This window comes from Callionymus lyra, chromosome 10 (genome assembly GCF_982586985.1).
Source record: "Callionymus lyra chromosome 10, fCalLyr1.hap1.1, whole genome shotgun sequence".
NCBI lineage: Eukaryota > Metazoa > Chordata > Actinopteri > Syngnathiformes > Callionymidae > Callionymus > Callionymus lyra.
The window spans coordinates 10,822,679-10,845,547 of NC_141827.1; the positions used below are offsets into that span (position 1 = coordinate 10,822,679).

At 37.8% G+C, this 22,869-nt stretch overlaps 3 protein-coding genes across 3 annotated transcripts in view; 1 reads left to right on the forward strand and 2 right to left on the reverse strand.

The window, feature by feature from the left end:
* Positions 1 to 9,483, reverse strand: part of cacna2d3 (calcium channel, voltage dependent, alpha2/delta subunit 3) — a 36,380-nt gene extending 26,897 nt beyond the window's left edge. The window contains exons 1-5 of the mRNA XM_087800463.1: positions 9,377 to 9,483; positions 7,055 to 7,136; positions 5,183 to 5,404; positions 2,940 to 3,056; positions 1,481 to 1,540 (exon numbers count right to left, since the gene is read on the reverse strand). Of these exons, the coding sequence (XP_087656589.1) occupies positions 1,481 to 1,540; positions 2,940 to 3,056; positions 5,183 to 5,404; positions 7,055 to 7,136; positions 9,377 to 9,483 (588 nt within the window). The remainder of the gene's footprint in view (positions 1 to 1,480; positions 1,541 to 2,939; positions 3,057 to 5,182; positions 5,405 to 7,054; positions 7,137 to 9,376) is intronic.
* A 5,930-nt stretch (positions 9,484 to 15,413) lies between these two features.
* Positions 15,414 to 19,766, forward strand: LOC148070273 (parapinopsin-like). The gene is made up of 4 exons (XM_087800353.1): positions 15,414 to 15,678; positions 17,059 to 17,387; positions 18,569 to 18,811; positions 19,650 to 19,766. Exons 1-4 carry the CDS (start codon positions 15,447 to 15,449, stop codon positions 19,764 to 19,766), a joined length of 921 nt encoding a protein of 306 aa, XP_087656479.1. The 5' UTR covers positions 15,414 to 15,446.
* Positions 19,767 to 20,428: 662 nt separating this feature from the next.
* Positions 20,429 to 22,869, reverse strand: part of cacna1da (calcium channel, voltage-dependent, L type, alpha 1D subunit, a) — a 57,102-nt gene continuing 54,661 nt past the window's right edge. The window contains exon 49 of the mRNA XM_087801193.1: positions 20,429 to 22,212. Within this exon, the coding sequence (XP_087657319.1) occupies positions 21,907 to 22,212 (306 nt within the window). The 3' untranslated portion in view covers positions 20,429 to 21,906. The remainder of the gene's footprint in view (positions 22,213 to 22,869) is intronic.

Genomic DNA, 22,869 nt, shown 5'->3' on the forward strand with positions numbered 1-22,869 from the left:
TAGAAGATAAAACAATGTCATTTATTAATAAAATATACGCTATTGTTTAGGTACATTTACAAATATGCTGCTGTTCAGTGTTTATGACTCAAGAGTTCTCATTTCTCAAACAATCTTAACAAAACTAAAATAAGTATCCAACATTTATAACCAAGATGTGTTGTTTTGTATTTTTTCAGTCAACTTGCAGTTTTCTGGACCAACAGCTGACTTTGGATTCATTTGAATGGAAAAAGCAAGATAAGGATCGCAGCCTTTTTCCAATTAAAGGAGCACATTTACCAATTGAAGTTAAACTTGTTTCATTTGCACAAGATGAGAGTCTTTAATGCATCTCGAAGGCTTTCAAGCCTCATGTGTTCGTAATTAAAACAATAACTTTACTCGCATATCTCACATTCTATAAGATACACAATATAAGATGTTACAATATAATTCTTAGTTTAAATGTGATGAGGGAACATTTATTTATTATATTAATTTATTACATTTTCCTTTGTGAAACATACGTTTTTAACGGTTTAAGAAACGAAAATGCACAAAATTATTCCTTTAGTGCCACATTTTGGCAACTTTTCTAAATAAGAAGTAAGAGTTTTGTACAAGAGTACACTGACTGTTCAATGTGCTCAGAAAGAGGCAGTCATGTAAACCCTGAGATAAATCCAGATGAAGGAACTCAGCCCTTTAATTAAACTGTCAGGGATAATGTTTGTATTTAATGTGTTTGTGATGGAAGAGTGGCATTTGTTTTAATAGCCATTCTTGGCTAAAGAAGAATCAACTTGTCTCGTTATGAGTGTGTGAGCAGCGACGAAACAGCAGAAGTTACTTCCATTCTACTCTTATGTTGTAAATGCTCTATTAAATGTAAAGTGGCGCCGTTATTTCTGGGTTCGGTTGCTCCAGTAGGTTTCCAATCTGGACTCATGTAAGTGAAACAATGCTCCGCGCAAAAGACTTTCATTTATCTTTGTCCACTGGACGGAGAAGGAGAGAGAGAGAGGAGGAGAGAGGTAATAAACGACAAAAATACTGCATTCCCTCTGCAGAGGAAATCCGCATTGAGAGCTGCTAAATAAAATCCTGCTCACCGCAGAGAAAGGCCTGTTAAATAAAAGCAAACATTTATACCTTGAGATACGTTTTTTATTCCACGCAGCGGCTGTGAGAAATTGACGGACGTAACAAAAATCATTCAGCTAGTGGATTTTAAATCAAATCTAAATTTCGTAAAAGTCCCTGTGACTTATAAAACTCTGGTGTGTGTGTGTGTGTGTGTGAGTGTGTGTACGTGAGTGTGTGTCCCGCTCTCAGTGACAGAGTAGATGGATCAAACTGACAGGACATCAGTGGGAGGGAAGATGTCGAGGTAATTAAAGTCTTTGGTTGATGTATCGTCGATCCTTCCGGCCATTCTCTTAACACTTTTTTCTAATCCCTCCGTTAATAATGTGATAATGAAAATCATTTTTCTCACCTGGAGGTCTGGGTTTTCTTCGTGTTGATGGTGTGCGTCTTCTGCAGCCTCCACAAGTCGCTGAGCAGAGAAAAATGTTCGTTATCTTATCGAATCTATTCATCCTTAAATTACCTTTTAATTCCTTATATGTATTGCCTCAGTAGCTTGAATCAAAGGACATTCAAAATAGGACTCGTCTGGTCGATTGATCAAATCGTCTTCCATGGAATGTTACTTTTATAAAAAGTGACGATCACTATTACCTTGAATAAAAGAAGACATTTGCGATGTCTGATGGAAAAAGTTTCCCTTGATGAAGCAAATTACTGCAACTTAACTCAATTTAAATGCCACTGTTGTATTTGGATATTTGATAACAATACATAAAATGTATTTAAGAAAACAGTTGGACTTCACTACGAACACAATTAATTATTTTTGTATAGCATTTTTATACATTTTTCTATACATCTTTGAGCCCCAGATAAAGTTACTTCTCTCTTGCTGAAGAGAAAACAATTTCACTGCAAATGTTCTTATTCTTTATTATGAACAAATAAAGGTTTAATGTTAAAATATAAATAAATATCATTATTTCTAGCACCAGCAGCTTGTATTTCGAGCACCCTGTGGTTCGTTGAAGGGCAAATATTCTAACATCATTTTAAATTTACAGGGAGGACGATTTTTTTTCTCTCCAGACGCAGTCCCTGAGACGGACGTGTTGCAGAAAGTGTTTCTACAACCCTAACGATCCCTAATAGTAATTTTCGAGGTGCAAAAATGCATAAAAATGTGAGGCACAAGTGCGCAGATGATTGATGGAGGCAGGCTGCAGCAGCGGGCTTCTCCATTTATAATAAGTGGGTGCAGGAAATGTGCTTGGCTCTGGGTTTTTAAGCGGGGAAATGCCGTCTAAATGTACCAGTCGTCCACTCCTTTGGGTGCCCAGCGAGTAATTACCGTCTGTCACATGTGTCAAAAATAACTGCAAAATAAACACATTCTATAAACACTTTTTTTTTCCTGAAGATTCAGTATCAGGATAATATGAAAAAAATATTTCTATAAGCATTTTTTTAACCTTTCTGGTTTGACCAGTGCTTTTTGGTGAATACATTTATTCTGATAAAATTTTAAATATTTCAATAATGTCAACAAAAACATACATTTTTATCATCTACAGCGATATGTCGTGAGTCATTTCTCAATATTAGCAGCATGATACGCGTCAGAATCAATCAGATTTGTAAATACTCCCACGAGTGTCATTTACAGCAGCACTGCCGGGACCCGATAACGGTTATCATGTCCCAGCAGGCCCCGGAGCAGCCTGCTTTAATATGGCTGCAGGTCCCCTGAGTGCTGCCGCCGTGGTGTGGTGTGGGGGGGGCAGACACAGACTAAATCACACATGCAAATCCTCCTCATATGTGAAACAGAAACAACAATTGGGTTAAAGTGAAAGTCGACCCACCCTGGTCGCTTCTGCTTTCTTCCGAAACATTTCCTCCATCTTCAGTGCCAGGTCTTTGACCAGCTTCACGCCATCGATCTCTTCAACTTTCACCGACTTTTCCAAACCTTTGTATTTCTGGAAAATTAAAAAGAAATCACAATATAATCAAGTGTTCTTCATCGTAAGGTCCTGTGTGTGAAAAACACATTTAAAATTTTTTTTTTCTTTCAATGTTCCTTTGATTGAATTTTTGTTTATGAAAAAAAGTAAAATAACCATAAACAACGAAACACAAAAACAAAATAAGAATAACCCCTACCCGAGTCACTTCTTTAATAAAAGGAACCGTTTTGGACAGCGGACAGAACGCCAATCCAAAATTGGACACAAGCATGAAATCGCTCAACAACATACAATTTTTTCATCACTTAATAACCTGTATATTTTCATAAACTTACACGAACAAAGGAGGAAACAGATCTACCTTTAACTCACGTGATCCTTCAAGTTGAACTTCAATTATTAAGTTTTGCACATGACAGTTGTCTTATCTATTTTCTTTGCCGCCATTTTGATTTATTCATTTTCAAATGATCACAATAAGATACTTAAATTCCACCCCCCATGTTACTGTATTTTTTATTTACAATTAATTATTTTGCTTGTACTTCTTCACTGAAATATAAATCCCTCTGTTTAAATTAGGTATGCTGATGTTTAGCATGTAACGACATTGTTTGTTTAGCATGACTGTTTTCCTGCAATTCATTCAAACCATATATAATAAAAAATAAATAAATATAATAAAAATATACCAAATATTTGTTCCTACAGTTTCACAATATATCGTATCATTACCCCTGTATCATGATAATACACCATCTTTTATCATCATACAAGACACTCATATCAGGCTACGTGTGTTTTACTTTAAGACCTTTACAAGCCTATTTCAAGTTGTGAAAGCAATCATTAAAATGCAACTATAGTATTGATGTACAACCAAATACAGGGTGCCGCCCCCCCCAAAAAAAAGTAAGAGTACTGTAATTCAATACACAGAGAGCAGAAAAATAAACATGATTATTTTGAGCAAATAAATTGTAAATAAATGGAAATGTTAATTATTTTGGGAACATATTCAACTGTTATATACCAACGCTTTAGCTAAAACCAGAGTGAGGAATGTTTGTGTGAAGTCGAGAGATGATAGTGCGGAAGTGTTCAACATGGATGATGCTCCTCAAGCTGCAGGATGTGACACGTAGATGGCGCTCATGAATGGCAACGCCTGATGATTGACGGTCTTCAGCTGTGATTGGCCGTACGAGCCGTTTCCTCCACTCATGACAGCGAGGGGCGAGTCGGGTGGCCGAAGTTTGCCAGTAAAGCCTACTGCATGGTAAGCAGGTAATTGAAATGGAGTCCGAGCACAGGAGAAAGATAATAACGTGTCAGGCCCGGGTGATTCTGGGTAATGAACTACACCTCACATTGTGCTGATGCTGCGGGATGCACGGGACCTCCGGAGGTACAGGAGAAAAAAGCCTGGCAGGGCAGGAGAGGACTTGAGCGTTACATAATCTCTCACCTGCCTGTCACAGCCGTGCAAAAATATCAACAAACACATCCACCCGAGCGTATCCCACGCACGCACACGTCCAATAACCTTATCTAACAATAACCAGGGGAAGTGCACACGGCAGCACGCGGCGCATTACGTGGACACAGAAACAGAAGCACAACCAGTACATGAGGCGACAAATTACATAGTGAAAAGAAGAGTGTGTGCTTTCACTGGAGCAGAACAGTTCATTTCACGCCTGTCCTCCTCGCCTCACCACCTCGACCCTCACCCCTCCCCTCCCGGGTCCAGCCTCGCACTCCTTCAGTCATCAAGTAGGGGGTTAAGTCGCATCAATCACGGGCGCTGATCACGATTATCGATCAGGCCGGAGCCGGGGCCGAGGCCTGCCCGGCGGTGGCCGCAGAGTTTTTGCTTTTCAAGCCCAACTTGAAGCAAAGAGGGTTAATTCACCATAAAAGCATCTAATGATGGTCCTTAATGAGCACCCTCTAACGACCTTTTAGTTCCTCCAGTGCTTTGTGCTGACTCGCTCTCTGCGGACATGCCTCCATGAACAGAGAGACAAGTGCTGACACCAACGCGAAAATCTGCAGGGATATTGCCACGGAACGTTCCATTTTCAAACACAAATATGGGGTGACACAGTAACTTGGATGTAAAGACAAAAGGTTACCTCTGGACAAGGTTGTCCCAGGTTCGGGGCCTGGAGCCTCCTTTTGAACGCCGTCTGAATGCTCTCGCCGTATCTGCGGGGCCCTCTGGGTCCAATTTCCCCCCATTCTCCAGGACATGAAGGAGAGATTTTGGAAGTTATCCTGCTGGTGATCTTCACAGAGGCGGTGGCCTCGGAGCTGACGTTGGTCCCTGGACGTGGTGCCGTGATGGCCCAAAGCTCCTGTGAACGAGAATGTACTTTTAGTACCACATACACAGAGTTCAATGTTGTGGTTTAATGGATGACCGTCTTCTGATATTAACTTACAATATAAATATTTAGCAGTTAACACTATAAACTGCTTAAGGCAACACACTATTAAGAAAAAACTACGAAGAAGTTGAATAATTCTCACATTAGTTTTTGCTTTAACGCAACATTAAAAAGACATTTGCAGACGTTATGATTTATAAGTGCAAATATTAACCTAAGGCACTAAACTGTCTTTTACACAATTGTATTGTATATTAGTTTTTTCCCAGACTTTAAACGTCTTCATTGTTAAAAAGTCGTGTCAATTGCGTCCCTGTCACTATAAATAAACATAATAAATTCAAAGAATATTTCAAAAATGTTTACAAACAAAGCCCAGAAACAAATATAGCGAGTAAGTTTGGCTAGTTTGTTAGCAAACGAGTTAGCTTACCTCTCAGCTAACAAACAACTTATAACAAGTTAGCTAATCGCTAGCTTCTGGCGTTTACTGAGCCGGAAGTAAAATCTAATATTTTACGTAGTTAACTGCTGGTTTTGCATTTCCAAAATAAAGGCATTCAACATAATGAGATGAAAGAGCAACTTTATTTTGTAGCATGTTATGTCTGTTTTATGTCAACATTTAGTTATAATTGACAATCTGTGTTAATTTTTTTTTTTATATATATATATATTTATGTGTCAAAATATATCAGACGTTTTTACGCGACACACAAAAAAACTCTAATCAAACAATGTATTTTTTTTGTTTAATTAGTTTTAATATTTTAATACTTAAAAACTCACGAGTCTTCCCTTTCAGCTGACATGTTCGAAACTTTATTGACACGTTTTTTTTTTGAAGTTTCCAGTTCTGCTCGAAAAAGATTGTATCATTAAATAAAGTTTACTTTTATTAATCCAACTAACATTAGAAATTCAGAATAAGGGGAGTGTGTTTTCTTGTTTATAATTTGATTCTGTTATTCCACGGCAAAAGTTTCTGATTGTAATATTTGGTCTGATATCATCCAACTATTATAAGCATCACGGCGCATGCGCTGTGCACACACACACACACACACACACACACACACACTGCAGTAATTCCGTGTGTAGAAGAAAAAAAAACTCCAGATGTTTTCTTCTCGGTGTCTCTGCGCTCCAAGTGAGCGAGTGAAACATTGCTCAGCTCTGCCATCAAGTGGTCACAAAGTCAAAGCCACTGCACTGGAGACATCACTCTCTTCTCCTTCTCTGTCTCCTGCTCGTTTCACTCATCATCTCACCCGCCTCACACACCATCATCCTCAAACACACACTTATTTAATTTGTCTCCTTGTCGCATTCATGTCCAGAGGTTGGAGCTCGTGACTCCAGAGAGTTAACTGGAGGGACGAGATGAGAGGAATCAGAGCTGTGGTTAATGGGCCGTGAAACACACACACACACACACACACACACACACACACACACACATGCTCTGACAAACACACCTGAGTCTCCTCTAAAACAACGCATCAGCATTTAGATGGGAACATTAAAGAGCAACACAACATGACGACGAGCGCCACATGTACACGAGCATCATGACAAAAGACGAAAAAAAATTAACTGGAAAAGTGGAATCGATACCTTTTGCAGGAGCTGAGATCCTGAATATTTGGCCGAGATGGATTTGATCTCTCCTCCGAAGGCAGACGCCCATAGTTTCACCCTGAGGAAGAAGAAGAGTTTAGTGCTTGATTATGACCACACGTGAGGAAAAATAGCTTCATTGACTTTGTGTCAGAAAGTTTGAATGACTGGCTGAAGTTTTAGTCTCTCAGCCGCTTAAACTGTCTGCTGTTTTTTAACTTTCTCTCTCTCCCGACATGATCCGTCATGTCACGTCACGGTCCAGCGGCCCTGACCTTCAGCGGCCCTGACAGATTACCGCTCATAGAGCCCATGATAAATCCTGCACTTATTTAAGCTTCCACCATGAAAGTGTAAATGGTTTGAGCATAAGTGTGGCAGTAAAATATACATAAAGGGACCAACAAGGTTTCACCCCGGATGCCCCTGAAAACATGCAGCAGTTGATGCAGAATTCAACTAGAACTTTACATAATCAAAATGTTAAATATTCTATTATGGTCGTGTGACACATTAGAACCTTGTTAAGATCAACAACATTTATTAGAACGTGAAAAAAAACAAGATAAATGATCAGACACTTCCCGGTTGGATGTCCAAGATGAACATTCTAAAGAGACAATAAATAATGGAGAAATTTAATTTCAAACTCAGGTGAAAGGAAAATGACGTTGGGAAAATTTTCTACACTTTTCTCTCCATTTGTTGTTGTCATTATGATTTGATTTTATCAGAATTATTTTGTATGTTCTTCATGGAATAAGGAAATTACAAAGAATTGAATAGGAAGATCTAATAAAATGACTACTTTTTTTGTCCTTTATGAAAAGATTTAGTATGTAAGAAGGTGAACACTCGGTAGTAAACGGCTCACAAACACACTTTAACAATCAGATAAGCAGAAGTTCCCCACAATATTGGAGGCAACATCAAGTTTAAAGTCACACCAGGAACCTTCTAGTGGAGAGGCTGCAGCACTAACTCTCCAGCATGCTCCTCTTTTCCAAAATGCCTGTTAAATTCCTACTTACAAGATCAACGCCAAAGAAAGTTTTCTTTTTAACGTTTTTGATGTCTTTGAATTCTATTTTTCCTCTTTTTGTTTTAATATTTCTCAATTCAACTTAAAATAAATCCTTTAAATTGACCAACATTATGATCCAACAATCTGGTTCTTGATCTGCTGTGAAAGCAACTACTGGTCTCTGTCGGACGTTCCATTCATGGCTGTGGACGAAGGAGGGAGGAAAACGAACGGAAAGCTTTGTCTTCGACGTGTCATAACATTACATTAAGTGTAATTGAAATGTCTTGATGAAAATGAGTCCATGTTTCCAACTTTTTTGTTGAACTACGACATTGATTAAATAGTGTTTAAATAGTTTTTTCCTTACACTTACTTATATTTGGAAACACATATGAAGATAAATACTGAGACTACAATCAAATTTCAGTTGGATTTTACACTCATGCACGGACAGTTTTAATCTTATCCTTTAATGATGCTTAAAAACTCTATAATTCAATCCACTTGAACCTTTGTTTGTCTGGAGTTTCTCTATGACTGCAGCAGGTAAACCAGAGAACAGAAACGATCCTCACCACGAGAACCACCTCCATGTAAGACAGTTGGATACAAACCCAGAACCTTTTCTATGGGCAACGACAAAAACGTAAAATAAATGATAGATATAAACAATTTAGAGCTGAAGGTTGATCGAGTCAAATCTGCGCTTGTGTTAAAAACCAAAATCATGTTGAGCTTTTTCAAAAGACAAGTTTTCAGATTTTCATGCAGCAAAACATTTTTTTTTTAAAGGGTTTCAAACTTAAGTCTCTAGTTAAGGTAAGGTAAGGTAAAACTTAATTGAAATTGTTTTTTTCCAATAGCCAATACATACAGCAATTTTTTTATAAAAAATAAATCAAAATTAAAAAATTAAAATAAAATAAAATAAAATAAAATAAAATAAGAACATAAAGAGAAAAAAACGTTGAAAAGTTCAACGTGAGGTAAAATAATAATAGAACATTGATTCAATTTACCCACATTTTCTTTTCTGATTTGAATCTAAAATAATCGAATAAAGCTTTACTTACATTACTTTATAGAGAAATACACAAATACCATAATGTATACATAGTATTCGTGGGGTATTGAAGAAACTGTATTTAAGGGGTTAAATAAACAACGAAATCGAATAAAAGTGTTACAAATATTCTCCCTCAATATAATAAATGGGCACAAAAAAAAATAAAATGAAATGATTCTTTTTTAAATGGGATGCACGTCATGACAGGAAGTTGCCGCTCACTCACACTGACAGAGGAATCCCTTGCTGGGCTCGCACCACATCCAGGTGGACCAGGACCCCCAGCAGCAGGAGGAGGAGGCTGCCGACCGGGACCCTCCAGAACATCCGCATCCTCGACCCGGTTATAATCCAGAACCCCCTGCGAGTGAACCTGCTGCCGCCGAACTCCACCGTGTCTGGACGGGAGGACTCCCCCATTCAAGGAGGGGGAGGATGGAGGGAGGAGGAGGAAGAGAGTCAACCTCCCGCACAAGTCAAATGAACAGTCGAATAATAAAAAAAAAAAACTTACCTTCGACAGGTGTCAAGACTGTTCGGCTCGCGGGACGAGAAGTTGCTGCAGAAAGCGCTGAGTGTGCACTTTAGTTCTGGTCACGTCCGCAGAAGATGTTCCGGGAAGATTTGGACTTCCTAAGCGGCTCCGCGGGAGTTAATGAGACTGCGGATGTTTGGCTGGAAGCGCGCACACGCACAGCGGAGGGACCGCCATCGTGGAAGGAGTCGAGCCTGGACGCGCCGACGGACGGACAGATGGCGGCGCTGACCACAAACTTCACGCGGTTTTTTCTTTTTTCTACCATGACGTCATGGCATGCGGTGATGATGAGTTCAGAGCGAGATGCGAGGAGATGAAGAAGTATTCTCGTGCTGTGGCCCCTCAAATAAAATGTAGAAGATTTTTTTTCCCCACATTTATCATTTTCTGAGGTTATGTCGCAGAGGCAGCAGCGGGAGCCAAGACGCCCTCTCCAACATAACCTTGTCTTTTGGCTCAGCTCTTTCTTGACCAAGGCAGGATATACGACACTTTGGTCCCCGCACAGATCCACCAGTCCATCCTCATGTCCCCTCATTTGTGAAAAAGACACCAAGATACTTGTGCTGTGTCTCAAATCACATACTTCTCTTAGTATACTAGAAGTTAGTATGCATCAGGATAGTGTACGTACTAACTAGTACGCAAATTCTCCACAGATAGTATGTCTCAAATCAAACTCTGCTGCTACACACTAACAGGAAATGACGCGACAGCTTCTTCTTCTACTACTATTTAATGATGTTTCAATCAGCTGTTTGAACGACACCTGCTGGCAGCACGTTTTGCAAGTTTAGAAAAAGATAAAAAGAAAAAATATGAGAATCGAAATATTCGCGAGATATTTAAGCTGGTATCAGCAGCGAAGACTTGTCATCCTTGTACTGCTGCTTAAAATGCACCTGTAATTATATGCATATAGATGTAAATTATATATTACGTAACTTACGTTTAAAATGTCATTAAGATGGAGGTGTTTAGGGTGGTTAGTGTCCATCGAACCATACTCAGTTTTGTGGGTGTGTTAGTACGCCAATTTAGTGTGCATGGCGCACTAAATTTCGCATACTAAGAATTGAGACGCACTTACACACTAAAATGAGTAACTTTGAGTACGCAAGTATGCGATTTGAGACACAGCATTGAACTACTCCGCCATCTTGTTTTTCTTTGGAAGCCGCTGAACAAAATGGCGAGGAGGGTTATGGACTTCATTAATGGTTTGAGAAAATATTAATACAGTTATATATATATATATATATATATATATATATATATGTATATATATTCATATATATATATATATATATACTGTATATATATTTATTTCATGATACTATATAGTTATTTAAAAACATTGTAATCCATTTTAATTACTGCAAAAATAAATTAAAATTAAGGATAGTTCGAGTAGTGGTTTGACTTAATATCAATACACTGATATTCCGCATATATATATATATATATATTAATATATATATTAATCACATTTTATTTTTTAAGTTATTTCATGGTTTATATTTCCATAAAGTGTGTAAAGAACAAAATAATTCAATTTTCTTTTTACAATCACATGCAAATTCACAGCGTTTGTTCTTCTTTTTTGTTGCAATTAAACTTCCGGTTGCTAGATGGCAGCAGACATGTCATTCTCTGCAGTTAAACTGAGGACGAGAGGATTCAGTCGACTGCAGCAGCTTTTAAAGCTGAAAGTAGTTACGACTTCGTCAAGAGTCACGTGGTCTGTACATTCTGCAACATCAGAGTCAAGTACTCTGTAATACTACAAATATATACCTTGTTGCCACAATATTACCATAAATCGCCATGTTTAATATCTGTGTCCCTTATAAATGGATTATTGAAGATTTACATTTTTCTTTAACAATCTTTCTTTCGGTCTGTGACCCCTGTTGTGTTTCACATCTTGGTTCACCCTGAGAGTTTGACCCACTTGAGCTCGAGGATTTGAACTCAGGACCTTCTTGCAGTGATGCGAACAAAGAAGGACAAACGTTTTTATACCTTTAGCTCGAGGTATTCTTAGCGTTGCATCACAGATCAAAGTGTCGGGAATTCCCCTTTTTTCAGGGATTCCTTGACTTGAACTCGACCCAGGACAGGTGGAAAATATTCATTTTTAAATCAAAGGTTACATGGAATTATGGAAGTGGATCAGTATATACAAGATGTTGTGGCGGTCAACACAAGTTCTCCTTCAAGATCGCGTGACCATATGGAAGCACACACGCTGCTCAGACTTGAGGCTTTTATTAGTTTAGTAATTGCATCGTACATCAAAGTTGCGAGGAGCCTGTAGTGTCTGCGAGTGGGCGATAAGGCTGGTGTTGGATGACGGAGAGAAAAAAAAAATCCTCCAGTCGCTTCTCCGGCCTGTCAACTCACACGACTCCAATCTTTGAATTAAGCATCGCAGGAGAAAACTTCTCCATCCCGGTGCTGCTGACGGAAGTCCTTATTTCTGGAGAGTAAATCCACAAAACCATGTGTTTCGTCAAATTGAACTGAAGTCACTGGTTGGACGGAGCTTGGAGGTCAGATTAGAAGGAAGACGTTTGTCCAAACAATTTGTCCAATTCACTAGAAATAAAGATGAACGGCATCTTTCCACTCCCTCTTTTCTAAGGCAACGGCGAAGATATTCTGTCTGAGTCAAATGCAAGCAGTTATAGGAGTTCTAGCTCTGTTTTAATTTTTTAGCTGATGCTAGCTGGCTATGTGTTTATTTATTAGCTGACGCCAGCTAGCTCTGTGTTTTTATTAGCTTATTATAGCTAGCTCAGTTTTCATTTGTTAGCTTATCCTAGCTAGCTCTGTTTATTTATTTTTTAGCTGATGCTAGCTGGCTGTGTTTTTATTTGCTGATGCTAGCTAGCTCTGTTTTCATTTGTTAGCTGATGATAGCTAGCTCTGTTTTCATATGTTAGCTGATGCTAGCTGGCTCTGTGTTTTTATTAGCTTATTCTAGCTAGCTCAGTTTTCATTTGTTAGCTTATCCTAGCTAGCTCTGTTTTTCACTTTTTAGCTGATGCTAACTGGCTATGTGTTTTTATTAGCTGATGCTTTTTTTGATAGTTTTTCTGTTGTGGTTATCTTTGTAATTATGAATTAATTTCACCCTAGTCTTCTAGTCTGAAATGGAATTAATCCTAACTAGAGCCCAATTATCTCATTACAAATTTTTAATTTGTATTTTCTAGAAAAATAAAAATAAAGTAGATCAGAAAGTAGATCAGACTCAGAATATCTGGTACTTAATCTAACTGCTGTAAACCAGTGACAGCTAGCATAAGCTAATAGTCAAGCTATCTCATACGTAGCAGATTTTACTTTCACATTTCTGCTTGAAACCTTTAAAGAGAATCTTCTTTTTATTGGTAATATTCAATATGTTACGAAGTAATTCTTTTTAAATGTAATAATAAAGACACAAATCTACCTTGATAGTTTTACAAGACCGGCTTCCTTAAGAGTCGCGGTCCGCAGACTCTAACCTACGAGGCATTTTGTTGAAGTTGGTTTTTGAGCAGCGTTTAACGGCAGCTTGAGAACGAGTGCAGAACAGCTGTGTTTGAAGAATTAATTCACACGTTCAGGTAACGCCCGCCGGCGGTCCAGATCGAGCCGAAGAAATCCGAGTTTTATAATTGATTACAAAAGATTTAGGATGATTGAAATCAAAAAGAAACACACCATCCAGGGTGGAATATTCAGAAGAGTTACTTGGTTAAAAGTTGTGTTTACCTCTTCACCCGCACTTTAACAACGTATTAAAAATCTGTACAAGATCTAATCTAAATTTAAATGAAGATTTCCCGTCTCTGAATTTCAAGTGGAACTCCAAGGAGACTTGAGTTTTAAATCACAGGAGGTTGAAAAGGCAGTTTCTCCCTCAAGTGTAATCATTGCTTCACTCCTCAAGGTTCTGTTCTGCCAGCGGTCCAGGGTCAGAATCCTGAAGAAAATGGAGGGCAGTAAAAGTGTTCAGAGGACTCTGTCCTTCCAGACCTGAACCAGAATAATCTGTGCCAGACTTCTTGAGTTGATCTCCTCACACACGGCGTTGTAATCCGGGGCTTGACTTGATTGGACATAAACCTCTTAGAAGGTGAAGCGTCGGACACGTGTTTTTTCTTGAACTTTTCGTAACTCCTGCAGCTTAAGAAGCACCTCGACTACATCTGAGTCGCTGTCAATCGCTACATCTTAGTGTTTGGTGACGAGATGTAAACAAAGTCCTAAAATAACCGTCTGACTCAGTTGCATAAAAAGCACCTGTTGACCTCATGAACAAAGTACATTAGTTAACGAAGCTAAATGCTGCTGAAATCAGGTTCAACAGGAGAGAAGAAGAAGCGTATTGAAGATACATTAACTAAGTAAGTAATATTTGTAGAGGCGCTTTTCTAGACCAGGTAATAATGTTTATTTTCCTCCCAGTTAAGGAAGAGTACACACTTTTTAAACGTGAAATATTTATGATAGTTATGTAAAGTAAGCTTGATTTATGTTAGTAAGGATAAGTTCTTTTGCAACACTGATTTATTTTGGATTTTTTTCCACGATAAAACACTGTTTCCATTTTTATAATACTTATTTTATAGTTTATATTTTTCAAGTGTGTATTAATAATATCGCAATCTTTTCCTACACAATACTACGGTATTCAAAATAATTTAATATTTTTTTTACTTTCAAATCATATCCAATTTTCATCATAGTTCTCTTATTATTCCATTTAATTAACATGTGTATAAAATAAAATAAATCTTTTTTATTTTTTTTTATACAATTACCATGCAAATATTCAGTGTTTGTTACTTTTTGTGTTACAATTACACTTCCAGGTGCTTGATGGCAGCAGTCATTACGTCCCCTTCTTCTAAAGGACGGTGAAATCGTGAAATAGTTTTACCACATCAACCGCACTGTAGCGATTTTATTTTTAAGAGTGTGTAAAAGTAAAATAATTGTATTTTTAATTTACTATTAAAATGCAAATCACCGTTTGTTAATTTTGTGTGTTCATGTGTTGCAATTAAACTTCCGGTTGCTTGATGGCAATGAAACCATTAAATCCTGCAAGATCCCGGTGATGACTGAGGACAAGAGGATACAGTCGACTCCAGCAGCTTTTAAAGCTAAAGTTTGGACGTATTTTGGTTTTAAAACAAATGAAAATAGTTACGACTTTGTCAAGAGTCATGTGGTCTGTAAATTCTGCAACACCAGAGTCAAGTACTCGACAACACTACACATGTATCCTTGTTTAGAGGGTATCGCAATGCATCGTATCGTTGCCTCTCTTCCTTTTATGTATCGTTATGTATCAGATTCTTGTCAATACACACTCCTAACAAAGAGGATGCTAAAGGTGATATGCTAGTCAAGTGTACCTCATTTAGTTAAAACGTGGACTAGAAGTACACAACGTAATCCTCCGACAATCGCAAAAGTGTCGAAGCGTAATCACGTCCATCAGCGAGCTAATAATCAAGCGCGGGGCGAGGGATCACGGATCATCATTTAGAGGAATTACACTTTTAAATCCAGACCTGAGGGACTTATTTAGACTCAGATGGAATCTGGGGCTTGGACACTTCAGAGGTGGGCTGTCTCCCGGACTCTACCGCAGCTCCTCCTGCATGCAGACATGTACCCCAACGCTACTGCGTACCCGGGCACAAACGGGGAGCCCCCCCTGTCGCGAGGCGGGTTCATCATCCTGGCGACCATCATGGCTCTCTTCACCATTCCGGCCATCGTCCTCAACGCTACAGTGATCATCGTGTCCCTGATGCACAGGCAGCTGAGGCAGCCGCTCAACTACGCTCTGGTGAACATGGCAGTGGCAGACCTGGGCACGGCCATGACCGGAGGGGTTCTGTCTGTGGTCAACAACGCCCAGGGGTACTTCTCTCTGGGGAGGACAGGCTGTGTCATGGAGGGCTTCGCCGTGTCCTTATTCGGTGAGAGGAACAGTATGGACATCAGAATATTGGCTGTTTTTATTTTACATTTTGTGTGAACTTTGAATATATTTTTTCTATTGAAATGTTTTGATTAAGCACTGAATAATGTTTTTCTACAAATTAACGTTTTATTATATAAGGTATAATTTAATATGTAATATATTACAATTTTGCATTTATTTTTATTGGATAAATGGATTTTAAAATAATATTTTAAAAATAAAAGAAAAACAAAACATGTTATTCCAATAATTTAAAAAAATAAAATTTAATATTTTTTAAATTCAACAATAAAATGTTATCACTAATATATCAACACTACATCTTAAGATGTTTTTATTTGTTCAGGCTTTTCCTTGATTTTCTGGAACTCCTGTTGTGTTATCAGTTTTATCTTCACCTTTAAAGTATATACTTTATTGAATATAGTTTTGATTGTTTAAGCGCTTTGTGACCCTGGTCTGGAAAAGCGCTATACAAATAAAAATTACTTACTTACTTACTTACTTATGTATTGAATTTCAAAGGCTAAACATTAAATAATTGGAGTTAGGATATTAAAGTGTGTTAAAAGAAAGATGTATATTCTAAACATTCGATAAAAAAACAACAACTTTAGTTTAAATATAGAAAAAATTGAAATCAATAACTTAATTCAATAAAAAAAAGAAGAAATTATTGAAATGTTTTGATTAAGCACTGAATAATGTTTTTCAACAAATTAACGTTTTATTATATAAGGTATCATTTAATAATTAATATATTCAAATGTTGCATTTGTTTTTATTGGGAAAATGGATTTTAAAATAATATTTTAAAAATAAAAGAATAACAAAACATGTAAGTCCAATAATTTAAAAAAACAAAAATGTACTATTTTTAAATTCAACGATAAAATGTTATCACTTTTATACCAACACTACATCTTAAGACGTTTTTATTTGTTCAGGCTTTTCCTTGATTTTCTGGAACTCCTGTTGTGTTATCAGTTTTATCTTGATCTTTAAAGTATATACTTTATTGAATATTGTTTTGATTGTTTAAGCGCTTTGTGACCCTGGTCTGGAAAAGCGCTATACAAATAAAAATTACTTACTGACTTACTTATGTATTGAATTTCAAAGGCTAAACATTAAATAATTGGAGTTAGGATATTAAAGTGTGTTAAAAAAAAGATTTATATTCTAAACATTCGATAAAAAAACAACAACAACTTTAGTTTAAATAATAATAAATCAATAACTTAATTCAATAAAAAAAAAAGTTTTTTTCAAGTTTAAAATGCAATAATTCAATGTTCTGATGCCACTGACATACTTTCCTAAAAACGATAATTTTAACTTGAATTATGGTCTGTGTCGCGTCTTGTGGTCGCAGGCATCACCTCCCTGTGCACGGTGGCCCTGATCGCGGTGGAGAGGATGTTTGTGGTCTGTAAGCCTCTGGGACCGTTTTCCTTCCAGAAGAAGCATGCGCTGGCAGGCATCCTCTTCTCCTGGTCCTGGTCCTTGACGTGGAACCTGCCTCCGTTGTTTGGTTGGGGCAGATACGAGCTGGAAGGAGTCGGGACGTCCTGCGCCCCGGACTGGCACAGCAGGGACCCCCGGAACGTCTCCTACATCCTTTCCTACTTCGCTGTCTGCTTTGCTGTTCCCTTCCTCGTCATCCTGGGGTCGTATTCCAAACTACTGTGGACGCTGCACCAGGTACCACCTCGAAATACGTCTTTGTCGGGTTTTCAGTTTAAATATCAACACAATTGAAAAAATCACAGAGAATTATAAACATAATATTTTTAACCCTTGTGCTATCTCAGGGTCAAGGTCACCCGATACAACCCAAGGGATAAAACTATTAGAACAATTGATTGTTTTTGGGCATCACCTTGACCCTGACATAACACAAGTAATATCATAATAATTTATAATTTTTTATTAATTTTATTTTATTTTAATTTTATTTTTTTAATCGAACATTTTGATTCTGAATTATCTTTTTTTGTTCACAGAGTTTGATATTCTAATTAAATATAAACTATTTTTTTGAAATTGTATATATATTTTACATTACATTTAATATAAAACATGTTTGTAAAAAAGTGGCAAATTAAATTGTCTCTTTTACACATAAAGTTTGATATTTTATTTCCAATAATAAGAAAATAGAAATTCCTTAATTCATATTTTTACATTTGCAGCTTTTTAAATTCAATATAAAAATGTTCTTATGATGGTGCCATTCAATATTTTGATAAGACTGATACACATCCGTAGACTAGGATTGTGTTCAGTTTAAAGATAAACAACAAGAAAGTTTGAATCCGTCTTGACGAAAAATATTGTCTTTGAATGTCTGTATATTAAATTCGAAAATAATATCCTGAAACACTTCTCACTACCACCTCACATCTGATACCCTTCATTGAAATGTTTTACTGACACAAAATTAAAGATTTTACTAAAATAATTGTCCAATTAAAGGACTGTGAAATGCTCACAATGTTTTGAAGAACACCTACCCCACCTTTAACGATAATATTTTAGCATAGTTTAAATGTTTTCACGTAAACAAGAACAAACTGACCGTGAATATAAATTATATTTAAGGTTGACAACATCAAATAGAAATTCAATCAAGAAATAAAGAGTCAACATTAATAGTTAAACTAAAAGAAACAATTAGAATAAAGGGGTTTAATTACTATATTCAATTTTACTATCTTTTATTACAATCATTCTAAACTGAGTAACTAAAGTGACTAAATAAGTACGATGATAATTTATTGATTGCTATTGAGGATATTTATTTATTAAATGTTTAAATTCACCAGATGGTCTTAACATTTGACCTTCTTGAGGAATTAAAAAACGTTCAAATGTGTTTCCAGGTCACGAAGATGGCGTGTGTGGAAGGAGGCGCGGTCGCTAAAGCAGAGATGAAGGTGGCGTCCATGGTGATCCTGATGGTTCTGACGTTTCTAATCTGCTGGTTACCTTACGCCGGCCTGGCCCTGCTGGTGGTCTTCAACCCCGCCGTGGTTCTTCATCCCCTCGTGGGAACTGTGCCTGTTTACTTGGCCAAGAGCAGCACGGCGTACAATCCCATCATCTACATCTACTTAAACAAGCAGGTCCTGTAAATCCACACACAGGTCACTAATCCGCTGACTTCATGTGTTTACAGAGTCTTTATGTTCCACCATTGACAACTTTGTACATGGTTTGAATATAAAAAAAAAGTTAAAAAACAATCACCTGAAACATTCATGTAAACTATTTTAATAACAAGAATATAGATAAGCTATTTAGATGAATATTTTAATTGTAATAACACCAAATATTACATATTGTAATATTTGAATTACATATATAACTCTTTGTTTAGGAGAAATATGACTAAATGTAGACTATAAACAAAAGAAATAGCGATAAAGAAATATACGTTTTACCTCAATTGAGTTTCGCCTTTCCTGTTTGAAAGAAGTGCGCGCTTTTTTTTCCGAAAAGGAAGTACTTCAAAATAAAAGGGGATAAAAACCCCCGCAACGGAAATTGATTAACTTTTAAAATGCACTTAATTGGGAATTATCAACCGGCAAATTACATATATATCTACCGAATTAGTTTGTAAACACCTTCAGGAATGTTAACGCTTTGTAGTCGTTTCAAAAAAAGTAAAAAATAAAACAGTATTTTAATAACCACAATATAGATAAGCTATTTGGATAGATATTTAAATCGTAACAACACCAATATTTAACTCTATATTTATATACTATCTTGCACTTTTAGAGTGGATACTCGTTAAAAAAAAAAGATCGATATGAAAGAAAAACAAAAACGCCTTTACCTTAATTTGATTTTCCGTTTCTTGTCTGTAATGAAAACGTCTTCAGGTCTACATGTTTTGCAGCAACAGCGCCATCTGGTGGAGACTAATATACAATAATGGTGGTCTTGGTTCTACAGTTCAGGAGGTATGCGGTTCCCTTCCTCTTGTGTGGGGGAGACCCCTGGGTGGAGGACGAGGAGTCAGAAGCTGCGACCACCGTGGAGTCAGCAGTCAGCAGAGTGTCTCCATCCTAGACCCTCCGCAGGAACCACACGTTGAAGACCATGAAGAACATTTATACTCCTTGAAAAAACGTTTCTTGTATGAAAACTAAAGTCAGAAAAAAAACAAGAGTAATTTCCGCATAAATTTATTTGATGATCAATACAAAATTAAATGTCAGTAAAAGTCAAAATAAAAACAGACATACAAAAAAAATGTTTTTAAAAAAATCAACCCCATTTAAGGTTATTTTAAAGCATTTTGCTACCAAATCAAACAATGTGTACTGAGTAAAAACATTAAGGAGCAAATATCAACATTATCATCTTTTTCAAACGTTTGTACATATTTTACAGAATCTTCGTGGAGACGATGAGAGCCGGACATGATCTCGTGTGAACGCTGAAGCCAATTGTTTTGGTAAAAGTCAGTCTTTTTCCACCTTTATCGTTTCTACTCGCAGACAGAGGAAGAGTGCACCTTGAAAATATGTGTCATCCCAGCATCGTAAGGTGACAAAGAGAGAATCCACTAAACCATACACACGGTCACAAAAAGTACAAAATCGTCTCACCTTAATACACAAACCTGTTTAGAAAAAGAAGGAACCAAAGCACTATACATGTACTTGTGCAAAGACAAACAGCTAAATGTGCTAATATTGAAATATCATTGGTACGGAACCAAACAAATCTTTTTCTTTTCTGCAGGAATCCCTGACATGAGGTAAAAGTAAGGTCTTTTCATCTTTAGTTCAACACAACTTTTACAAAATAATGCATATCTTCAGTTCATCAATTGCTACGAATAGAACAATGTGCCTGTTATGTGCGTTGGTCCTTTAAAATCTCCACCACAGGACTGGAACACATTTGCTTCTTCTTTTTTTTCTTTTTTTTTTCTTTTTCAAACTCACAAACATTTCAAAGAGCCCTTTCAATGTGCACACGAAATGGAAAACCTACATTATAATAGTGGAACGACGGAGCAGTACACAAATCAAACACTCACCGATGACCATGAGAAGTGATTCAAGCAAGTATTTCTTCTCTGACTTTTGAAATGCATCGTCAAACCGGTTAAACATCTTCAGCAAACCCTGTTTTTATCTTTTATTTTTTGCCAAACGCTCCTCTGCGGGACGACAAAGAAGACGATACAGTGAATGATATGTTGTCACCTGGCGAGGTGTGCTGTCGAGAAGAGGGGGGGGGGCGGGGTATTGCTTTGCCTCTCTCCAGCGTCACCAGCACTGATCCATCATCGCCGGGATCAATGACCCATTTTCTTCGGCTCTTCAGCAGCAGAAAGGCATTTTTTTAAGGGGTGGGTGGGGGGGGGCACTAAACTAAAAGCAGCATGTGTAATGCAATATGCATTTTTAATTTGTTGTGCATGCACGAAAAACGTGGTTTAGCAAGAAATCGAACGTTTTTTTTTTTTTTTGCATAATTTGTGCATAAAACACGAGCGGAAGGCAAAAATAAACGATAGCAGAGATGAACCTAAAAAAAAAGGCAAATCGTCCTCCGGAACCGAAAAGTTCTGGTTTGTGGTCTAATAGGAATCACGAGGGTCCATATTGCTGTTGTCTCTTCGGTTACAAAAGATAGAGCTTCTCTTTACAAAGGTTCTCCAGGTGTATCGTACACTTTACATCTTTGTGAAATAGACTCTTCAGTTGAAAACAAACCTGCTCGCTAGTGCATTGGTTACGAATTACTTTTTTTTTTTTTGAACCTCAAAATGATGCTGGAAAAGAGAAAAGTTGAGTTCCTGCGTATTCTAGTGCAAACTCTACTGGGCGGATCCACGACCTGCTTCTGACGACGAGGGGCCTGAACGACGGAGGGAGGGATTTTTTTCTTTCTGTCTGTGAAGACTTGCGTGATATGCCGAACTGTAATAAAGTGACTGAGGTAATGACATCGTACATCTGATTGTCATCACTCGTCCGTCTCCAATGTTTCCCCGTCACGTCCCCCTGGTCCTTCCTCCTCACCCGGGTCCGTCCTCGGATCAGCCCGGAGATAAATGTCCACTCCAGGTCCGAGGAGAACAGGACTTGTGTCCCTTTATATGCCTTTTCTCTCCGATCTGAAAGGCACTTCTTTTGGTCAGACGCATTTTTTCTTTTAAAACCATTTACAACGTCGCATCATCCAGCCGCTGCTATAAAGTCGTGATGCAGATCATCTCGTCGGCCAGGTCCTCCTCGTACGGCGCTCTGGGTTCCGCCTCGGGCTCCTCGTCGCTGTAGCTGGCGGTGGTGTCCGGCAGTTCGTAGTCCCTCGGCGCGAGGACGGGGAACACGTTGACGCCGTTTATTGCGGGAGTGATTCCGCCGTTCAGCAGGTGGCTGGCGGCGCTCTCCATCTCGTCGATCGTCATCTCGCAGGCGTCCGCCAGCTCGTGCTTCGTGGCCGCCACGAATTTGGGATCCTTGGCGTATCTGCCGAGACCCTCGGAAATCAAGACCTGTGAGGGACACGACGCATGAGTCACTGAACATGTGATCGAACACAGATTGTTTATAAGGGGGTTAAACGTTTTGAAAACTTCAATAATACATTAAATCTATGAAGTAGTAACTATTTTACTTTTTACTTTATTTATTTTAGCAAACTGAACATTGCATAAGAGGCCCCATCCCTCTCAACAACCTTCTCAGTAAAGGTGACACGAGAGGCTACCATAATGCTTTGCCGCCCAGCCAGCCAATCACAGCTGCTAATCGCAGCTAATCACTTTGTGTCTTGGTATTTTAAAGTATATATTTAAACTGTGTATTGTTTTTGATTGTTACAGCGCTTTGTGACCCCTTACTTACTTACTTTTAACATAGCAACAAAGACGTAGTATTGAAATACAGTACTTTAGTGACCAACCAGCCGTCACTAAGTAGAGCGGCGTGAAGAAAGGCACCATGGGATTTCACCGTACATTTGGCACCAAGAGTAAAGTGGGTAAAGTGGGTGTAATTATTGCGTTACACTAAGTACTAAGATTGTGATAAAGTTTACCTCCCGTTCAAATAAATCACCTGTATTTTTGCAGTTAGTTACTGCAACTCTCTACCATATATTCTATATTCAGTACCTTGTGAAATGAAGAAAGCTGTGATATATCGAGGGA